Raw genomic sequence first — 20804 nt, 5'->3', positions numbered from 1 at the left:
CAACCGACAAAGTTTTCAAAGAGGGCTGGTGGCCAAAAGGCCATTGACATGTCACTATTGCAGCCATCCATTAGGATGCGCTCAGATTTCTGAGGAAAACTCTCAGGGAAAGATAGACTATTAGAGAATCGGTGAAGTTGTCTGAGATTGCCATAAATATAACCATTTGGAAGAGCTGTGTCTGACTGGTGAAAGGACGTTATCACTTAATTAGATTAGGCAGCCCACAACCCAGTCAACTTCCTATTTGTCAAATTGATGCTTGATTGAAACTTATAGTGACTATGTGAAGATGTGAAATATACATGTCCTTGTGAGATGTCCATGCATTTGCAGAATGCATGCATGTTCAGCAATATGTGGCTTGATGTTACCATACATTGATCAGAAAGAGAACTACTGAGATTCATTGGGGATATGCTACAACCGGCCTTGCATTGGATATAGCCAGGATCCACCCACAACTTCCATCAGTGACTCCTGCCAGAAAATCTCCAGGTACAAAATTGGGTTAGACAAGATCAGGCTTGGCAACTGAGTTTCCCAACATGCATCTCAACTGACCTTATGAATCATGAAAGGGTGCTTTGGCATTGTGCTTTAAGCTGTCAGGATGCATTAAGCCAGAACCCCATTATAAGCCAACAATCTCGAAGAAGGGCATGGAATTGAGGAAAATATTACTTGTAGAACACTGCAGCCCCAGCTGATTTTTTTAAAGCTGGCGCGTTACCCGTTTTAGACTGGGAATGATAATGAACTCATAGCATTGGTCCAAGTAAGGCACAGGCTGTCCTAGAGAGAATGAGAATAATGGGCTCTCTCTTACTGACTCGGCAGCCTGGACAGACATCTGATGACACATACGGAGGAGAGAGAATATAAGTGCGACCAGTGCCCTAAAGCCTTCAACTGGAAGTCGAATCTCATTCGTCACCAGATGTCACATGACAGTGGCAAGCACTATGAATGTGAAAACTGCGCCAAGGTATGGTGAAGGGTTTCATTTCCTCATAACTGGGCAGGGAAAAGGAGGACTGGAAGATTTATAAAAAACATGACTTTTCAGAATCCAATTATAATTCTTAAATTGTTTTTGAAAAGTTGGAAGTAAAAATCACTTCATTTTCCCAATTCCAGCACACTTTGTCTCAACCCTAAAATGAAGAGTAGATTTCAGCACCCAACCTACAAAAGACTAGTGGTGCTCACCATAAGTGTTTGTGGGAGACGGCAGCCCAGTTTATATCTCCTTTGTTTTGAAACATGAATGAATGACCTGGAGTGGAAAAGGTTATAGAAGGTGGTAGATAGAGTTTAGTCCTTCAGAGGCAAAGCCCTACCCACCAGTGAGAACATTTCATGGAGTGCTGCCTCAAGAAAGCAGCATTCGTCTTCAAAGACCTCCACTGTCCTGGCCAAGGGTTCCCAACTCTTTTTATGCTGTGGACCCCTACCATTAACTGAGGGGTCTGTGGACCCCAGGTTGGATAGTCCTAATCTAGGCCATGCCATCTCTCTATTACCATCAGACAGAAGGGACCAAAGACTTGCCAGGTTCAGGAAGTTATTACTCTACAACCATAAGGTTTCAATCACGACTACTGTGAACTGATTCTATGTTCTACAGACTCACTGTCAGGGACTCCTTACAACTCTTGTTCTCAGTATTATATCTTATTTGCACAGTTTGTCTTCTTTTACATATTGGTTATTTCTCTGTCTTTGTTTATGTGTAGTTTGTCATGAAATTCTGTTGTTTTATTTTTCTATAAATGCCTGCAAGAAAATAGATCTCAAGGTAGTATAGTGTAATATATGTGTACTTTGAAAATAAATTTATTTATTTTGAGCTTTGAAGAGAGAGGGGGGAAAGAGGGAAAGAGCAGGAGAGAGGGAAGAGAGAGGTGAAGAGAGAGGGAGAGAAGGAGAGAGAGAGGCAGAGAGAGATGTCACATACTGGCTGATTCACAGTCACCAATTCCAATCTTTCTAAGTGTGTTTTATTGGGCATAAAATTTAGCTTCGATCAATTATATTCCATCCCTATAATGATTGTTCTTTTCTTTTGGAATATGCCATCAATCCTTTTCATTTCTACTGAGCTGAGCTGGTGGCCATTTAGGCCACCTGGCACATACACTTTTGCCGCTATGGAGAAAGGGCTGAACATGGGAAAACAGGGTCTCATACCACAAGATTTCCTGGATCATGCCATTTTCATTAGTTGAGGGGGCTTTTGGATCAATGAGGACCACCAAAAAATAAAAGAAATTCTGTTCTCCCGGTCGTAAGAGGCAGTGTCTAGTGCATCGTTGAAAATCAAAGATGGGGCTTGTAGCTTTATGTGCTGTTAGTGTGGAATCAACTCTCAGATGAAGATAGACTGGATGGTACAGTATATAAAATCCAGTTATTTTTAAAATTTTATGCTTTAAACCCAATTCCTTCATGCATTATTTAGATAAAACCTGATATAAAATGATCTGTGCATCTGGATCAGTTACTGAGATAAACATTCTTGGAGCCATAGTATAGAGTAGGTCAAACAATAGACAGGAAAACTAAATAAAGTTTGAAGATTAAGTCAAGTTAATGGTAAAATAAAGCATTCCTTATAGAAACTAGCTTCTGTGTGTGATTGAAAAACTGTACCTTGATCTCTGTATTTCATCTCCCTGCATCAGATTTCTTTACTGTTTCCCAGCAGGTTTTTACAGACCCCAGCAATCTGCAGAGACACATTCGCTCACAGCATGTCGGTGCTCGAGCGCATGCCTGTCCGGAATGTGGAAAGACATTCGCCACTTCCTCAGGTCTCAAGCAACACAAGCACATCCACAGCAGTGTCAAGCCATTCATCTGTGAGTCATCCTGTTTGCTCTCACCGTTAGCTAGGGTAGCTGTGATCTTCACCACAGAGAGGATGGACAGGAGGATGCACATGAACCTGTTTGTGTACTTTGTTCATTTAGCTAAAATATTGTCGCTAATACTCTAAAAACCCAACAGCTTGGTGGTTCAGCAAATGAGTCTCATTTACAGTGCTTCTTCCATCTGTGGTAGCTGAGGTTGACGGCAATGAAGTCAACAATGGAGGTTCTATGAGTTCCTACGTTTTAGAAGAGGCCTAGATTTAATATTTTTTTGTGCACATGGATCTAAAAGAAACTTCTCAGAAGAAGATTAAAGGTGCTCTCTGAGACAGTAAATGCTGCTGTTCCCTGTTTTAATCCACCCTCCACTTCTCTGGGATGAACCATTTGAGATCCTCCCTTTAGATGTTAATAAGCCAGAAGCTTCAAGTATACAAAGCCTCGTTGCAATTGTATAAATATTGGGGACACTAAACCTGGGGTAATATGTGCTGTGTTTGTCTCTATGTATGAAAAAGTGAAGGATTTACCATGGACACAGTGCAGTTACGGTTTATTGAATGGATTCCTGGGACAAGAGGACTGACATAGAGGGAAATATTAGGTAGAGTGAGCCCATATGATCTGAGGTTTTAAAGAATGAGGCGTATCTCACTGAAACATAAGATGTTGGAGATGCTGAGATTGTCTCTGGTGGATTCCAGTGGAGGGGGTACAGTCTCAGAGCACGATGTCTGATGTACAGCACTGAGGTCAGGTAGAACGTTCTCCATTCAGAAAATAGTAAATCTTCGGGATTCTCTACCTAAGAAGGCTGTTGCATATATTCAATGCTGAGGTAAATCTTTGGAATACAGTGGAAGTGCGGGGTGTGGATGGAGGTCGTGAGGACGAAGTTCCGGCATGATCTTGTCACATGTTAGTGCACATTACAAGGGCCGTAGGACTTGCCCCTGTTACTACTACTTGCCTTCTGTTTAAGGCTCCACCGCAGATTTTCATGATCATCAGTAAAGTCCCTTTGCTTAGCCATAATCTGGGGATGAACAAACCTGTTTCACCACACGTCCTTTTTTACTGCAAACTAAACATTTGATGTATAAGATGATGAGAGGCATTGATCGTGTGGATAGTCAGACGCTTTTTCCCCGGGCTGAAATGGTTGCCACAAGAGGACATAGGTTTAAGGTGCTGGGGAGCAGGTACAGAGGAGATGTCAGGGGTAAGTTTTTTACTCAGAGAGTGGTGAGTGCATGGAATGGGCTGCCGGCAACGGATACGATAGGGTCTTTTAAGAGACATTTGGATAGGTACATGGAGCTTAGAAAAACTAGAGGGCTATGGGTAAGCCTAGTAATTTCTAAGGTAGGGACATATTCGGCACAACTTTGTGGGCTGAAGGGCCTGTATTGTGCTGTAGGTTTTCTATGTTTCTGTTTGTCCTCAGATAGCCTCTGGAAGACTAATCTATAATATCAGATCTATAACATCAGCTATTTACATATCATCCAGTATTAGTCTCTCAATTATTCCAAGACATTCTAGCTGGCATTCTGCATTATATTTGCCCATTAACATTGCTTTGCAAAAACTCTTGTTTCCTGTTCCAGACATAATAATATCTTCCCTCATGCTACTTCTTGTCAACCTACCAGTACCTTTACTTGTTTTATGCTTTCCATAGCCTTCCATTTCCACAATATTCCCAATCCATTTGAATCCTTTTCTAACTCTTCCTTTGGCCCTAGAAATCTGTGTTTGCACCTCTCCTCTTCCCCTCTCCAATCTTTTCCACTGTTAGTGCCCATGTCTACAGCCACCAATGGAATTTCTCCAAATATTTTTGCTTTTCCTTCTGTCTCTGCTCCTTCACGTTCTTTTTAAAGGCACACGCTATGACCAAGCATTTGGCCACTGCTCCTGACCTGCATTCTTCCCATAGCTCCCTGTGAAGTAGTGCAAGAAGTTCTTCTTGCATTGAAAGCATTTACAAATGTGAGCAGTTCCCGGTTCTGCTGCTGTGGCAGAGATCTGGAGAAACGAACAGTTGCATGTCCCCTCACTGAGACTTATGAATTGTCAATGCACGCGTGCAAACCCATGCTTCTGTTGTCAGTACAACTTATGATATAACAACAATGTAATTAGGTTATCAGAATGCCTACTGGGCACAGGTTATGTGATCAAGTTACTGGTAGAACCACATGAGGCAGAATTATGGTCAGGTGCCTGTGGAACACAGTGTGCACACTGGATTGCTCAAACCCTGCACAACGCCCCATGAAGTAAAGGGAACCTTTTTACTGAATGTCTATTTCTAGCCACAGGATGGATGGAGAGGACTGTGTGAATCTGGATAGTAGCTCGAAGCAATTGATATCAGATTGGTGGTTTCATATCAAGGAATAATGTGGAAATCAGGACAAACCAACTCAGCAGCTGGTAGACCAAATCAGTCTCATGGGAATTTCTCTTAATGAAACTTAAACTATTAAACTATTTATTAAACAGGTTTAAAAAATTTTATACATTAACTTTCTCCGCAATATGCAACCTTTCGCCTCTGGACCATGGGCTCATACTTAGGCATAATTCTTTACTGTCCCTACCTAAGTAACTACTCATGCTTGAGTCCATCTGGTGAGTGTTACCAGGCTTTTTAATTGTGGAGAATGCCATAGTCAGATCCTACCTTCACCTGATAACTGCACGTTTGCTTTTCAGTATAAATTTGAACTTTATTCCCTCTCTCCTCAATAACAAAGATACAGTGATAGCCGATGTAGTTTTTTTTTTGTTAATCTCTCAGTTAAGATCAGCTAATCAAGCTAAAAACAGTTTTTCTAATGACCTGCAGCAAGGCTTGGGCAATCCCTGCTTAAGGGCTCAGAAATGGGTATTAAGCAAGCTTGAGCACCATTCACTCTCCGATCTTATTGCCGATTAATTATTTGATTTTGCTAAGTACAGAAATAGGAATATTTTCAACAAATTATTACACCTTTTACAGCATTTGATCCTTTTTCTGCACTTTTGAGAGATTAAACCTATGTTAATCTCTTTTCTTTTTGCATGGTAAAGCTATCAAATGATATTGCAATTGATTTTTCTTTGTTCACTGCCAGGTAATGATCTTACAAATTGTTTGGTAATCCAGCTGTACCGAGTGGAGTTATATTGTTCGAGCATTGTATTGTGTTACCTGCTCTCCTCGACTTCATCCATAGTCATTTATTTAAAAGGCCCACACACGCACACTCGGTTTATCCTCCTGCTAGGCCTGTTCTCAGCAACTGTCTCTTATTACTGCATCCTGCCTTAGCTAAACAGAAAAAAATCCTTAACTATAATAAAACAAAAAAAGTAATTACTAGCTTGTTCAAAAAAAAAAGTCGAGCCACTGAATGGAAACCACATGGATGTATAGGCCAAAATGAATTCAAAATAGAACTTAATTTGTTTTAATAAGCAACAAATATGCAGCCCCTGAGTACTGCCTAATTACTATGTTCTCAGAAAATTACTTCACAAAGCACACTGGCATCAGATGGACCTGATAGTACAAAGTGGTTTGTGGTTTGCGGTACGCTCACAGCATTTGAAAGTGATGAAAAGCTTGTCAGGTGGTAATGCCTGGAACATTTAGAAATTGGGGGGGGGGGTGTAAATGGGGAGCAGTTTGACTGAAACAATGAAGTGTGAAACTGAAAGACTACACGGAGCTGAGTGCTGCGAGCTTTCTCATATTATCCCCACATGTGACTGGCAAACCACACATTGCCTGAACACTGTGGAATCTGACAGACACTTAAATATCTGAATTGCCAAAATGTACATCAGAAGAAAGGAAAATTGATTTTAGAATTGATATGAGTTCCTAATTTTTTATAGAGATGTGTATTATTCACTGCAGTATATGATAATTAATAGGACTGCATTAAATAAAGCAGGCAAGCTTTACTGCTCATAAACAGAAAGCTGCCCTTTTACTGTGCTGCCATTTTCCAGTTGGCCCTCACATAATTAAATGGATGATACTGGTGTCACTTAACTCACTATCAGTTCGATTGGATAATGCACAGAAAGTGGCTCTTCAGCCAACTAATTCTGTACAGACTATCAGTCATCGATATACACTAAACCTACCCTAGTTCATTTTATTCTCTCTGCATTCCTATCAACTCTTCCCTAGGTGCTATGTTTATCCAACCAATTGACGGTAGCCAGTTAGGAAAGCAGATTAGCCAGATGAAACTTCTGTCTCACAGGGCAAATGCGCAAACTCCACCTGGTCAGTACCCGAAGTCAGAAATGAATCCAGGTCACTGTAGTTGTGAGACTGCGGCTCCACTTGCTGCGCCACTGTGCCTCTCTAGAACGCTGAGTTAGAAATAAAAACAGAAATTGCTGGAGGCTCTCAGTAGGGCAGTCAGCATCTGCAGAAAGAAAAAGAGATGGCAGTTTCAGATAGCCTTCACAATGATTAGCTTTACTCCAGAGAGAAAAAAAATCTTTGAAATCAATTATTTTAGCAAACTTCCTATTGGCTTATTAAGGACTTTTGGGAATGAAATAAATTCATGGGCTCAGGACGCCAAAAAACAGTTCTCAGCCAAAGGAGCACTGCTGAAATCCATGGCCCTCCATTGGTCTGGTCTCACCATGGGTGTTGCATCCCAGCTGCCTAGATGATACACAAGCCAGAGCAGAATGATATGGAGAGCAAGCTCTTGCCCATGTAGCAGGCTCCCCCTCTCCACACAGCTGATGAATGCAAAGGAATGGCAGAGACTGATACAGTTTGGCACCAACAGCATCTCCCGTCAGCATTGAACTCAACGTAGGCCTGCCTTAGTGACGGCAGCTCTGGGTTTTTCCTCAGGGTTTACTCCCAAAGCCTTCCCCATGAGTGGGTGGAGCTGCAAGGTAGTGGAGGTTTGAGATCAGAGTCTTCCTTCTAGATGAGCTGCCAATCACAGCCGACGAGACCCCATCTGCCCGAAGCAGCTGGTTTTAAGGTGCCAGTTTTCCTGTCAGTAGAAGTAGTTCCACTGGGCTTAGCCACTAAGCCACACAGGGACTGGAGGTGTTCTTGGTTGTCAGAATCTATTTAAGGTGCATTCCATTGTAAACATTTAATAGGTCATGAGAGCTTATCCCCACCATCATATCTGACTATAACAAACTTAAGGAATCTGAAATGTAGACATTGTTGTAAATGTAAGAAATTCAACAGCCAATTTGGGCACAGAGCATTTCCACATTGTGTGAGTGTATGAATACTATCCTTTAAGTAGTTGTATTTCTGACTGAATCTTTAGTCATTATGCTTCTTTGCCGATTGTATCTCCTGGGGAAAGTGGGGGCAGAAATTGAGAGATGCGGGTGAGGATTATATGAACAACATTCATGCAGGTGAGGAGTAATACAGGAATAATAAAGATTGGGTGTTGATTGTAACCGCAGAGTCTGTCCAAATGCTACTTTAAAATGATTGCTCTGTGGTGTATCTGGCTGATAACCAACTATTCTGGGCAGTACACTCAGTGCCACTTCATTCGGTACACCTGCTTGTTGATGAAAATAACTAATCAGTCAATCACGTGGCAGCAATTTAATGCATAAAAGCATGTGGATTTGGTCAAGAGGTTCCTTTGCTGTTCATATCAAACATAAGAATGGAATCTAAGTGACTTTGACTGTGGAATGATTGTCAGTACCAGATGGGGTAGTTTGAGTATCTCAGAAACTGCTTCTCTCATACAACTGTCTTGAGCATTCACAGAGAATGGTGTAAAAAACAACAAAAAAAAAAATCCAGTCAGCGGAGGTTTTCTGGACAAAAATGCCTTGTTAATGAGAGATCTCAGATGAGGATGGCCTTACTGGTTCAAGCTGACAGGAAGGCGACAGTAATTCAAGTAACCACATTTCATAACAGTGGTGTACAGAAGAGCATCTCCGAATGCACAACATGCTGAACTTTGACGTGGATGGGCAGCAAATGTCCCCGAACCCACACTCAGTGGCCACTTTATTAGGTTTAGAAGGCTACTGAGTGTATATTTTTCATTTATTTATTGACTATTATTTATTGACAGCATGGAGTAGGCCTTCTGGCCCTTTGAGCACGCCACTCAGCAGTCCCCCAGTTTAATCTTAGCCTAATCTAGGACCGATTAACATACCAACCAGTGCATCTTTGGACTGTGGGAGGAAACCAGAGCACCCGGAGGAAACCATGCAGTCACAGGAAGAACGTACAAACTTCTTATGTGCAGCAGCAGGAATTGAACCCAGGTCGCTAGTACTGTAAAGCTTTGTGCTAACCACTGCACTACCGTGCTGCCTTTAATTTGCATGTTTTAATAGTTTTTAGTCCACATGATGGTAATTTTTGCCATCAATTTTGAGAAATAGAAATTGAATAATAATATTATAAAAGAAATACACCTGCATAACCGTTCAAGCTTTAATTGTCTAAGTACATACATAATGGGCAGAGAAGTTGAAAGGTTTGGAATTCCAGTTCTGGGTTATAAAATTACATTTGAACTCTTGAGTTAATGTAAGCGAGATAAATCACTGCTGTAGAAACATTTTCCATTAAGTGTTGATCAGCACAATAACCTTGCAATGATTTATTTTAATTAATTGCGCTGAACATTTTAGATGCATCATTTGATAAACAAAGACATTTTTAAAGCATCCTACTTTTAATGCAGTAGAGATAGGAAAAGGGTTAACTTCTGTTGACATTGTTGTATGTATGAATACCTGCTGTGGTTGTACCAAATTCATAACTTGCCAAGTTAATACTGACAAAAGGTATTGAAGCAGAAGGGGTTTTTGATATAATCCATTTAGAGCATTAGAATGATCATTCCTGGCTATATTACTATATTTTAATTCCAATTACTATTGATAAATCATATATACCTATTTGTATTCAGGAGTTAATGGAATACTTGCTCTTACTGTGCTAGGATAAAGTCATGAAAACATACAGCACAGAAACATGCCTTTCAGCCCAATGTTCACACCGATCATCAACTAACCAATTAAATTAATTATACAATAATCCCATTTTTTATTCTCCTTATATTTTTATCAGGCCCTGTTTATTCCTCCTGCTCATATTCCATCATTAAGCTCCACAGTAGGGGCAAATTACAATGGCAAATTAACCTACCGATGCATGGATTCTTTGGGATGTGGAAGGAAACGTAGAGAACCCAAGTCTCTGGCCTTGTGAAGCAGTGACTGTAATAGTGTGAAGGGACAAAAGAACACAGGATGTATATGTAGGAGCAGGTCACATGGTATTGGACCCCGCTCTACCATACAATAAATACAATCCTGGCTGAGTCTGTTTGTGCTACACATTGCCTGAGACTTCGTTGTTCAAGAACCTTGACAAATTATTGCTGATCCCAGTAAAAAGTTGGGCTCACTTGCATCAGTGCAATCAGTTCTTATATATTTGACCAAAATGCTCATTACTTTATTGCAAGGTGAGTTTGTGGAATTACAGTTCCTATGGTGTTGGCTTGACAGCAGAGAGAGGTGGCAAGTTGTGGAACTGTATTGACTAGGTCTGCTTATTTTGTGGCTGTCAATAGGAGATAGATTGGTGAAAACCCAATGGTTCATTGAAGCCCTGCACCACCCCTATCCAATCTGGACAGTATGTGAATCCAGTCCTACTCCATGTGATTATCAGAATCAGGGAGCGCAGAAGCCCATGGACGTTAACTTCAGCTGGTTCAATGTCTTGCATTCTCACAAGAAATCAAGAAAAGAGGAGGAGCAGGTCAGCTGGATCCTTAAGCCTGCCCTCCCTTTCAATGTGACCATGGCTGATCTACCACAAGCCTTAACTCCCATAAGGCTCTAAATTCCCTTTTGATGTTTCAAGTGTAGTGACCTAATTTTCAGTACTTCTGATGATCTAACCTCTACAATTACCTGGGTTAAAGAATTCTAGAGATTCTTCCACCCTGATCTGGCTCCGAACACCGAACCCATACATTGCTTACCCCAATTTGTTGCTTTTCATTTAGGAAGGTCAAGATCCATAAAGTTATAATAATTGTAGGGCATTTTCATATCTCGTAAATATTTCCATCATTTGGATGAGATTTTTGGCTCTTCACATGGGTGTGTGACGTCCCGTGGCACTGTTTGAAAGGTTTGGGGATTTCCTCCACATCCTGAGCCATGAACGTTTCGTAAATAACACTGCTGAAATAAATTATCAGGAGCCTGTTCGTGGAATCTACAGTAACTGTGTGTGAATTATCCGCATTATTTGCCTAGTTTATGACAGTGACCAGACAAATAAATGACCATCAGGTTCAAGTTCAAGTTTAGTTGTCATTCAACTATACATGAATATAGCCAAATGAAACAGTGTTACATGGTCACAAGATATTATGGGGAATCCTGAGGTTATAAAAATGTCCCTACAAATGTAGGTTTTTCTTTTATTTTAGTAAAATTATGTTTTAAATTGATTACTGCATGCAATGTTTCTGATCGAGCATTTCCCTTAACACAGAAAGTGGTTTGCCATGAATAAAAGCACCCCACAAGGCTTGATCCCTCTGTATAAGTAAGCGTTGGAGAATTACAACACAGGAACAGGCCGTTTGGCCCATCTACTCATGTGTTTGGCCTTGTTTCTGGTTGTAAAAGACAAATGGTTATCATGTGATAAAGGGCAAGTAACCTTTCATCGGTGAATCTAGTTCAGAGATAGTGTTTGGAATCTTGCATGCATTCAATTCTATTATACATTTTATCATTATATTTCCTTTGTTCACATTCTGTAAAGATTCAGTGGATATTAACTGTCGATCACCTGTTCACTGAAACTCCGACCTTTACAGTTACTTCCTGCTGACCTTTCTGGCTAACAGGTTCAAAACTTGCATATTATCGGAGTATCTCAAACCGCTTTGCAACGTACTCCAAAATGTAAACATAATTGCTTTTGAGACAAACTTGGCCTTCAGTTTCTACAAATCCACCAGCTGTAATCAATCATTTTTTGGTGCTGATGATCAAACAGTGGCACTGCATCCTTTTTGTTTCACAGTAATAGTACGGGAACCTTAGGTGTAGGGTCTCAATCAACAATTTGGCACCTCAGGTGGTGCAATACTATCTCAGATGTCTAGCATTGAGATTCAGTTCATGATCTTCAGAAGCAAAAGTAAGGATGAAGGTGCTAAACAGGTGACAATTAGCAAGCGACGGTAGAGGTCAGATAATTAGTTCAGTAGTTCTTTTCTTGTCTCTGTTATATTGTTGTCCAACAAATCTATAATTGGTAAGTGCAGCTTTACTAAATCTTCCTTAATACTTAGAAGCATTTCTTATTGAAAGCCAACACACACTGAAGCAGGGTGAAACAACTGGCCTGACTGCATTAGACTGTCAACTTAACAACACAGTATTAGACCTCATTTTGGATTGACCCCCCCTCCCCCCCACTATGAAGCTGGCTAATGTTTGTCTCCATTTATTCAAACATTACATGTGTGAATTGACACTGGACATCAACATTAATGGATGGCAGAGTAGCATGTTGGATTCCCATTTGCTTATAAAATCAAACACGAGGACATCTTGGAGCAGTGACATACTTTGAAAGATGAACAAGTGGTATTTCCCTTAAATTATGGAAAATAAATTGGCAAGTTTTTTAATTATCAAGGTGTATATAACAGGAGGATTATCTGAGATAACAGTTTAATCCCCAGATAAAGTTAATAAACCATTTCCAAAAAAAAAATGGCCTTGACAGGGTAGATACAATAGTGATAATTCCTTGGATGAGGTGTTCAGAACATGACTGAGATGAGAAGATAATTCTTTTCCGAGAGAGTAGAGAATCTTTGGAACCAAAGAGGGCTATGAAGGTCCAGTTGCTGATTTTATTGACAAAAGAGAGCAGTAGATTTCAGCATATCAAAAGATATGGAATCAATATAGGAATGTAACACTGAATTTCAAAAGTCTTATAGAACGGTGGAGTAAGATGAGTGACCAACTGATCTACCCTGCAATTTCTTATGTTTTCATAGTCACTAGACTAGTGACACTTTTCGTAAAGGACTAAAACAGGAATATATTCACTTTTTAATCGTAGTCTTTATTTTTAAAATCTCTGTGACTGGATGTATAAGAAAATAGGCAAGTACAGGGTACAATGGGAAAAGACATGAGTTTGCTCTGGCCAAGCTTTCATTTTAATGCCAATTAATTTAATTCATCCAGAGTGTTTGTTTTACTCTATTGTACTTTAGAATTTTAAGTTAATGATCAATGGTTAATGTGTTATTTTACAAGCATGATCTCTGTTTCCTAAATTTGGGAGTATCAATTTGGAATCAAGAAATAATAATATTAATCATAATATTAATATTAATAATATATGGAAGAATTTAAAGTGGGGGGGTTTATGTGAAGCAGGGTTTGAGGGTCAGCACAACATTGTGGGCTGAATGGCCTGTAATATGCTGTACTATTCTATGTTCTATAGTAAAAATAGAAGGCACTGGAAACATTTAGCAATTTGGGCAACATTTGTGGAAAGATGCAGTGAAAGACCAAAGCTCCTTTCTCAGATGCGGAAGAGAAAACAAGTTAGCTATAAGTTGTAGAGGGTGGGTAGTGCTAGATAGGATAAACAGAGTATCTCTTATAGTGTGAGGCCAGAGTCAACCAGGTAATTTCACATTTTACTGTGAGAGAAGTATCAATTTACTGTCAATTAAATAACTTCTGTTCCACCAGCCTCTGCATTTAATTGGTCACCCTTTGCAATTTCCACCACGTTTAACATTAACCATTTTAAAATGGTAAATGTAACGTTTAAACTCCTTTCTTCACACTCAAGTTAAGTAGGATGTTCCCAGTCCAGATGCTAACCAGCCTTACATGCAGTCCTTGCATATGGAAAGGAAATGAGGAGTAACATTTGTTCCAAAATTGCACCGGTACTGTACACTATAGAACAGAATCATTGTGTGTTTGGGTTATGCTCCATCACTTTAAAAATTGTTTCAATGGCATTGTGATGAAATGTTATTGGCCTTTATGCAGGAACTATTAAAACCGGGAAAAGTACCTACACTTATTATATGGAGACTCAGTATCCACTTAATGGGTTGTTTTCACACATTACAAGCCACGTGTTCCAGGTTTTTGTCATCTTACACAATATTTTAACCCACTTCAGAAGTTTACTATCAAAGATCAATCTGGTGATAATGGTTGAGTTGGAACTCCAATTCCACCTAGTATATGGCTGTTTGCATATATACCAGCAGTTACATGAATCAGCTTAGTTCAGTATCATTGATTAATAACTTAACTTTCATGTTGTTGACAAACTTTTGCAAAGTGCAAGTATTTAGCAATCCGGCAAAGGGAAGTAATGTTATGTAACTGTGGAGTTTATTATTAGTTTGCTCTGTAATGGTCATCAGAAGATAGGAAGTAATGCTTTAATGGAAGGTACATAACATTTTGCAACCCATTTCAGTGTATCATTGGCATTATTGAAACACTTCAGTGCTTTCTATTTATCTTGTAGTGTTTAATGTGAATGGCTAAGGTTAGAGAAACATTCAAATGCAGGAAGGCTACCATCAGGAACAGTAAGAGGGGAAGTAGAGGACGTGATTGTAGGACCATGGGAACTTGGAGTGCAGGATGGGATACATTCAATTGAGCTTCCTTCTTTTCTGCTTAAAATAGCGATGGGATCATTGCATTGTGATACTTTGTCAGTTTTTTACAAATGTTAAAAAAAAGTTGTTGACAAGTCATTCAGAGCACTCAATACCCATTGTTTTCCTGCTTTGATGTGCAAAGGATGAGTATGACTACAGCAACAATTCATTATTAACAAGTGCAGATCCCAAGATACCATCTGAGGCTCCAGCTTTCTTAGAAGAATAACATCTGGTTCCATTCAAAAACTGTACTTTACTGCATAATGGGAATTCAGAGCAAAGTACTGCTGTAACTGTTCTAATTAGTCAGTTTTACATGCATAGAAGGGAAAAGTCATTGCCTTATATATAACTTTCCTTAGGCAACAGCATTAGTTGAAATCTTGGCCATACAATTAGACTTAATGACCTCCAAACTGATCTGCTCAAATCAAACAAAGCCTGCACAAGAACACCATCAAATGACTCAAACAGGCTAAACTACTACAGTAACTGCTGGTATATATGGATACAGGTATATACTGAGTAGAATGGGAGTTTCAACTCAACCCAAATAGAGAAACTGACTTGTTAAAATGCAGACCAGAAATGGGATAAAATCTCATATTTAGCACTGTTAGGAATTGGGTGGTGCACTGGATGAAATCTACCAACTCAGGGACTTGGGTCCAATACGGTACATAGCAGCCATGGCATTATACTTCAGGTGAAGTATCAAGCCATTGTCTTGTTTGTCCTCTTAAGCCAGAGGTTCCCATCCTTTTTTATTTCATGGACCCCTACCATTAATCGTAGGATTCATGGGATCTGTCTTAGAATGATGTAAAAAATACTGAAGCATTGAAGATAAAGAGAGTTGTCACTGGTTTCTTAGCCAATGTATATATCTCGGGCATTACCTTCACAGAACATTACATAGACAATATCACACTTCTGATTTGAATCTGCTCAGTTCAAAGTACCTGCTGAATTTCTACATTACCATGCTGTCTACTCATCAAAAAACCTTATCAGCTGTAGGGTGCTCTGGGTTGATCTGAGGCTGTTTAAGTGCAAGTGTTGATTTTTTTTTAAAACCCAGTGGTACAGGATATTTTTGATTCCTCTCAGTTACTTACTTACTGCCTGTAATGGCGCTGCCACTTAGGGCAGCAACGAAGGTCCTCCGTCTCTGCCGGTGTTCAGGGCTTCCTTCATCAGGTCAGTAGCTTCCTCTCGGTTTTCACTACTGTCAGTCATGCAGGTTCAGGGTCGAGATTCGGGAATGCCTTCACAGAAGGATTCTTGATTGCCGTCACTGTTTACAGTTTTGTTTTATCACTCAGGGTTGTTAACCTTGAGCTGAACCCCCAAACCTGGAGGAGTGGTGAAACACTCTTACTCTGTCCTGTACCCTTTGATCTGTTTGGCATAGGTGACCCTACCAAGAGCCAAAACATAAAGCCGACTCCAGCCAACACCACTCTCCGGGTCATCGGTGCACACAAGCCTTCAAACCCAATGACAAAGTTACAGTCTTCTTGGAGGTTCTCTCAGTTATACCTAAAATAAATTTGTCATTTTGGTTCAGTTCCCAGTGGGAATGGAGAGCATGAAAACCAGCTTTAATTTGAATCAATTTAAATTAAAATACTCATCCTCCTTAGAAGCCATTAAATGTCAAGTGGATTGCTGAGGAAGTGTATTCTGCATTTGACTCTGCCACTTGATGCCGGCAGTATATTTGAAATTAAACTGTTTCACTTTCCATTTACAACTTCTCCTACAATTCAGTCAACACCAATATTAATGCTCTATTTATCTTGGTTATTCTACCTAAATCTATCACCCATCCAATTTTAAAATGGAACAGCATTCTCATCAGGGTTTACAAAAGAAGCAAATCTTGGGTTTCCTAGTTACAATGAAACAGCATGTTTAAGTTATAAGTGTGATATTTTATCAGGAATTTTTCAGGACGTATTGGCTATGGTGGACCATAAAGATGTTGGGATACAATGTATATTTTACTGAAACGCTCACATCTCTAGCAGATAATCTTTGTGGAGGGGATGCTCTAAACGTATTGCTCCAATGTTCTCATTGCTACAGCTGTAGAGATATGTGGTGATTAACGTGTTTCCATTTTTTTCCATCTGCAGGTGAAGTTTGTCACAAATCATACACACAGTTTTCTAACTTGTGCCGCCATAAAAGAATGCACGCAGATTGCAGAACACAGATCAAGTGCAAGGACTGCGGTCAGATGTTCAGCACGACCTCGTCATTAAACAAGCATCGACGATTTTGTGAAGGGAAGAACCATTTCACCACAGGGGGCTTATTCGGTCAAGGCATTACCCTTGCAAATGCTCCAACTTTGGAGAAGTCCAGCTTGGTGAACTTGAATCACAGCAATCCTGGCCTTGCTGACTATTTTGGTGCAAATAGGCATGCGGCTGGACTAACTTTCCCAGCAGCCCCTGGCTTTCCATTTAGCTTTCCTGGTCTGTTTCCCTCAGGGCTTTATCACAGGCCTCAATTGATACCTGCTAGCTCACCAGTAAAAGGGCTGTCAAGCAATGAGCAGAACACCAAACACCAAAGCCAGTTGTTGCCGTCATCCCAAATGCTGCCTAACACACCGGACGCTTTGAAGGCAGCAAATCGGCAGTCTCCTTCAGATGAAGTTCGACCCCTGGGGGTCCCATCTGAGAAGACTTCTCAGGAGAAGCCACGGGGCAAAACCAGTGACCAATCAGAAAGCAGTGACCTCGATGATGTCAGTACACCCAGTGGCAGTGACTTAGAGACGACCTCTGGATCTGATCTGGAAAGCGACGTTGAAAGTGACAAAGAGAAAAACAAAGAAAATGGCAAAACTACAGCAGAGAGTGCAAATAGCCCTCAGAAAGCAGTCCCCACAAACAACAATAAGAGAGAATTTTCCAATCACTCACTTTTATCCCCTCCACTGGATGAACAGATTGCAGTGACAGGAGCTGTTAATGACTCTATTAAGGCTATTGCTTCTATCGCTGAGAAGTATTTTGGTTCTACTGGACTTGTAGGCATGCAAGACAAAAAAGTAGGACCCCTGCCATACCCTTCCATGTTCCCTTTTCAATTTTTCCCTGCCTTTTCTCAACCAATGTACCCATTCCCAGATAGAGACTTAAGCGGTGTACCCTTAAAAATAGAACCCCAGTCACCCAGCGAGCTGAAGAAGCTGAGGAATGCAAATTCCGAATCACCCTTTGATCTCACCACCAAACGTAAGGAGGAGAAGCCAATTCCACCCGTGACCTTAAAGCCACTGAGTTCTCATTATGCAAGTGAAGAGCAGCCTCTGGATCTGAGCATGAGCAGCAGGAGTCGGGCCAACGCAAGCACCGTGTTAGAACCCCGGAAGAATCACGTGTTTGGGGAGCGGAGGATCTCCAGTGTTGAGCAAGCCAAGAGCTCAGATCATTCTCTGCAGCATGCCAAACCAACACCTTTCTTCATGGATCCAATATACAGGTAAGGCAACATGTTGCTTCTGTCTTGGCATCTTATCTAGAGTTAAGGGCACATGTACACATGATTGTTGCAACGGACCTCAAAATATGTTCCCATAATGTAATGTGTCCTTCAAAACTACACACTTCCCAACTTGACAGGATTCACACCTTTTCAAGGATCAACTTTATTCGCAAAAATACATTTACATGTACAGTGGATTCTGGATAATTGGGACATGTTGTCACCAGTACGTTTTGGTCCATTTAAGCAGTTGCCCCTATTAGCTGAAATTTCATGGAAATAGTTAAAATGGTGCAAAAAAGATAAACTACTATTTAACGGAGTAACAACTTATATATTTAAATGAATAACAGAACAAATTAGAACACTACAAATACTACTGATATGGAATATAAAAATGTGTATTTGTTCCCAATAGTTATCACTGGAGGAATTCATCCAGTGTAGGCTGGCGCGTTCTTTTGATTGACTGTGAATGAGCAAAATCAGTGCAGACACCTAGTGTAGATAATGAACTGCCGTCGTACCGTGCTGCCAATGAATGCATCCTTCAAATCTTCATTTTCATTATAATTGTCAATACCTTCAAATTCTTTATATTCCTAACTTGTTGAAGTTGCAAAATCGTTTCATTTTCACTGTGGTGTGTTGGACATGCAACAAAAAGCGAAAATATTCAACAATTATAAAGAACAAAGAACTTTATAATAATAAACATAAGGTTAATGTGTAGATAAGAATAAAATGTGCATAAATACACAAGTACCAGCATATATTTGCATTGCAAACAGCATTATAAAATATGATTTAAAGTGTTTGCAGTGTGTGTGGTAATACATAGAGGAGGATGGAGGGGAGCCGAACTAGAATGGTTGATCACAACTGCTTGGAGAAAGGAACCATTAGAATGGCATGAAGTTCTGGTTTTCATAGCCCTATAATGCTTTCCGGAAGAGAGCTTTTGGAAAAGGCAGTTTCCTGGGTGGGTCATGTCTGCAAAGTTTTTTTTCCCTTGCCTGCTTCTTTGTCCTGGATACATGTTTATGCTTATACCTTGTATAAAAAAACCCCAGTGAAACAGTTCCTTGCCATGTTATCCTTAAATAAGTGCTGTAAACTGCAATAGGATGTAGCAGAACTTGATAAATTATGTTATTGCCATCATTTATTTCTCCATGTTCATTTCTCTAAGCTATCCAGCTATCCAGTCATCTTGCCTTCCTCTTGCCAAAAGCATCTTTAAAGATATGCTGGTTTATGACTGAGTAGCTTTATTTTAATTTTTTTATTCCCTATTTTAAAATAGTGGTCTTTCCCATACTTACATAATATGTGTTGATAATAGTTCATCGCAGAGAAGGACAAGCAACTTGTTACCTGCTTCTGACAGTACAACTCTGAATTAACCGATTGGATCAGAGCAAATCTGCACCCTCTGTAAGCTTTATCTTTATGCTCTTACAATGACAGATTTGTCACTTGTTCCAATTAACTGTATCTGAAACCAAGACTGACAGAAAATCACAGAGCCAAAAGTGATCTCGTGAGGAATAAAGCTTCACTTTGTCTGATACTAACTAGTTAGTTCAGGCCATAAACTGAAAACCGTCCTCTGATAAGTTTCCTCATTGCTTTATTCCAACCAAGATTAATATTGTCAATTTTGTTCATATTTTGTCAAAGTAGAGTGGAAAAAAGGAAACTTTCTGACCCAGTTGAAGGACTGAAGGAGAAGTACATGAAGCCTACTCCAAATTTCTTATTCCATCCACAGGTAACTCGATTTCCCTGTTCATTGGCACCATTTCAGAAATGCTAATAGTGTTTTATCAGATTGAAGTAACAGTGTATTTTCATTTTCAGCATGTAAGAATGTTAAGTAACACAGTGTGTCATTAATTCCTGTAACAGTGCTATATCCTCAGCAGTACAATATGTTTGTTATTTGTATTGGGATCAGATCAAGTTGTTTTATTTATGATGCGCCTGAAATATTGTGTTCCAGTTGCACAGTGCAGCTTTTGTACAATTACATAGGAACACAAACCAGGTAGGTCATTTGGATTACTGTGTTTTATATATAAATTTTAAACTCCATGAGCTAATTAATTTTAATTGTAGAAATATGAAACCTGTAATGAGTGCATTTCTAATTAAATGCACATGGTTTATAACAAGCTACACTTGAATTTACTGTCTTTTTCATATAGGAGTATCACACACATTAGACCAGTGTGTTTTTATTGGAACCATTAGAACAGCACATTGTCTATTATATGTAGGCATAATATTTCCTGCAGTATATTATTTACTAGTTCCATTAGCAAGATCCATTAGAATTTACCATACCTAAACTATCATAAACAGATATTATATTTTCATGCAGGTATATTGCACTGCATCATTGACAATGGCAGCTTAAAATATGAAGTAGGTTCTCCCTTCATTTTGTCCTATTGGAAACAGGTATCAGTCAAGAAGAATTAGGTGTTTTGCATAACAATGTAATTATGTAGTTGGATATTCCCCACCCCCACTATCCCCCGCCCCCACCAACTCTGACACTAGCAACTGTATCCCCCTTCTGCTGTGGATCATAAGTAACATTCAAACTTGTCTCTCGGTTTAATCCACATGTGGCTTTAGTGTTCATTGAGTTGGCAACAGGTTGGGAAGG

General features: G+C 39.8%; 1 protein-coding gene across 9 annotated transcripts in view; it reads left to right on the top strand.

The window, feature by feature from the left end:
- mecom (MDS1 and EVI1 complex locus) overlaps positions 1-20804 on the top strand; it is a 462369-nt gene that overhangs the window by 389305 nt on the left and 52260 nt on the right. For 3 of the 9 annotated variants that reach the window (XM_073041406.1, XM_073041403.1, XM_073041405.1), the window contains exons 5-8: positions 841-988; positions 2708-2864; positions 16765-18124; positions 19811-19901. In XM_073041406.1, coding sequence (XP_072897507.1) covers positions 841-988; positions 2708-2864; positions 16765-18124; positions 19811-19901 — 1756 coding nt within the window. The remainder of the gene's footprint in view (positions 1-840; positions 989-2707; positions 2865-16764; positions 18125-19810; positions 19902-20804) is intronic. The other 6 variants (XM_073041410.1, XM_073041408.1, XM_073041404.1 and 3 more) reach the window with 4 other exon arrangements.

The sequence above is a fragment of the Hemitrygon akajei genome, chromosome 3 (assembly GCF_048418815.1).
Source record: "Hemitrygon akajei chromosome 3, sHemAka1.3, whole genome shotgun sequence".
In the NCBI taxonomy this organism is placed as follows: Eukaryota; Metazoa; Chordata; class Chondrichthyes; order Myliobatiformes; family Dasyatidae; genus Hemitrygon; species Hemitrygon akajei.
Note: the sequence above shows the minus strand (reverse complement) of the source record. Positions and strands in the feature narration are given on the sequence as shown.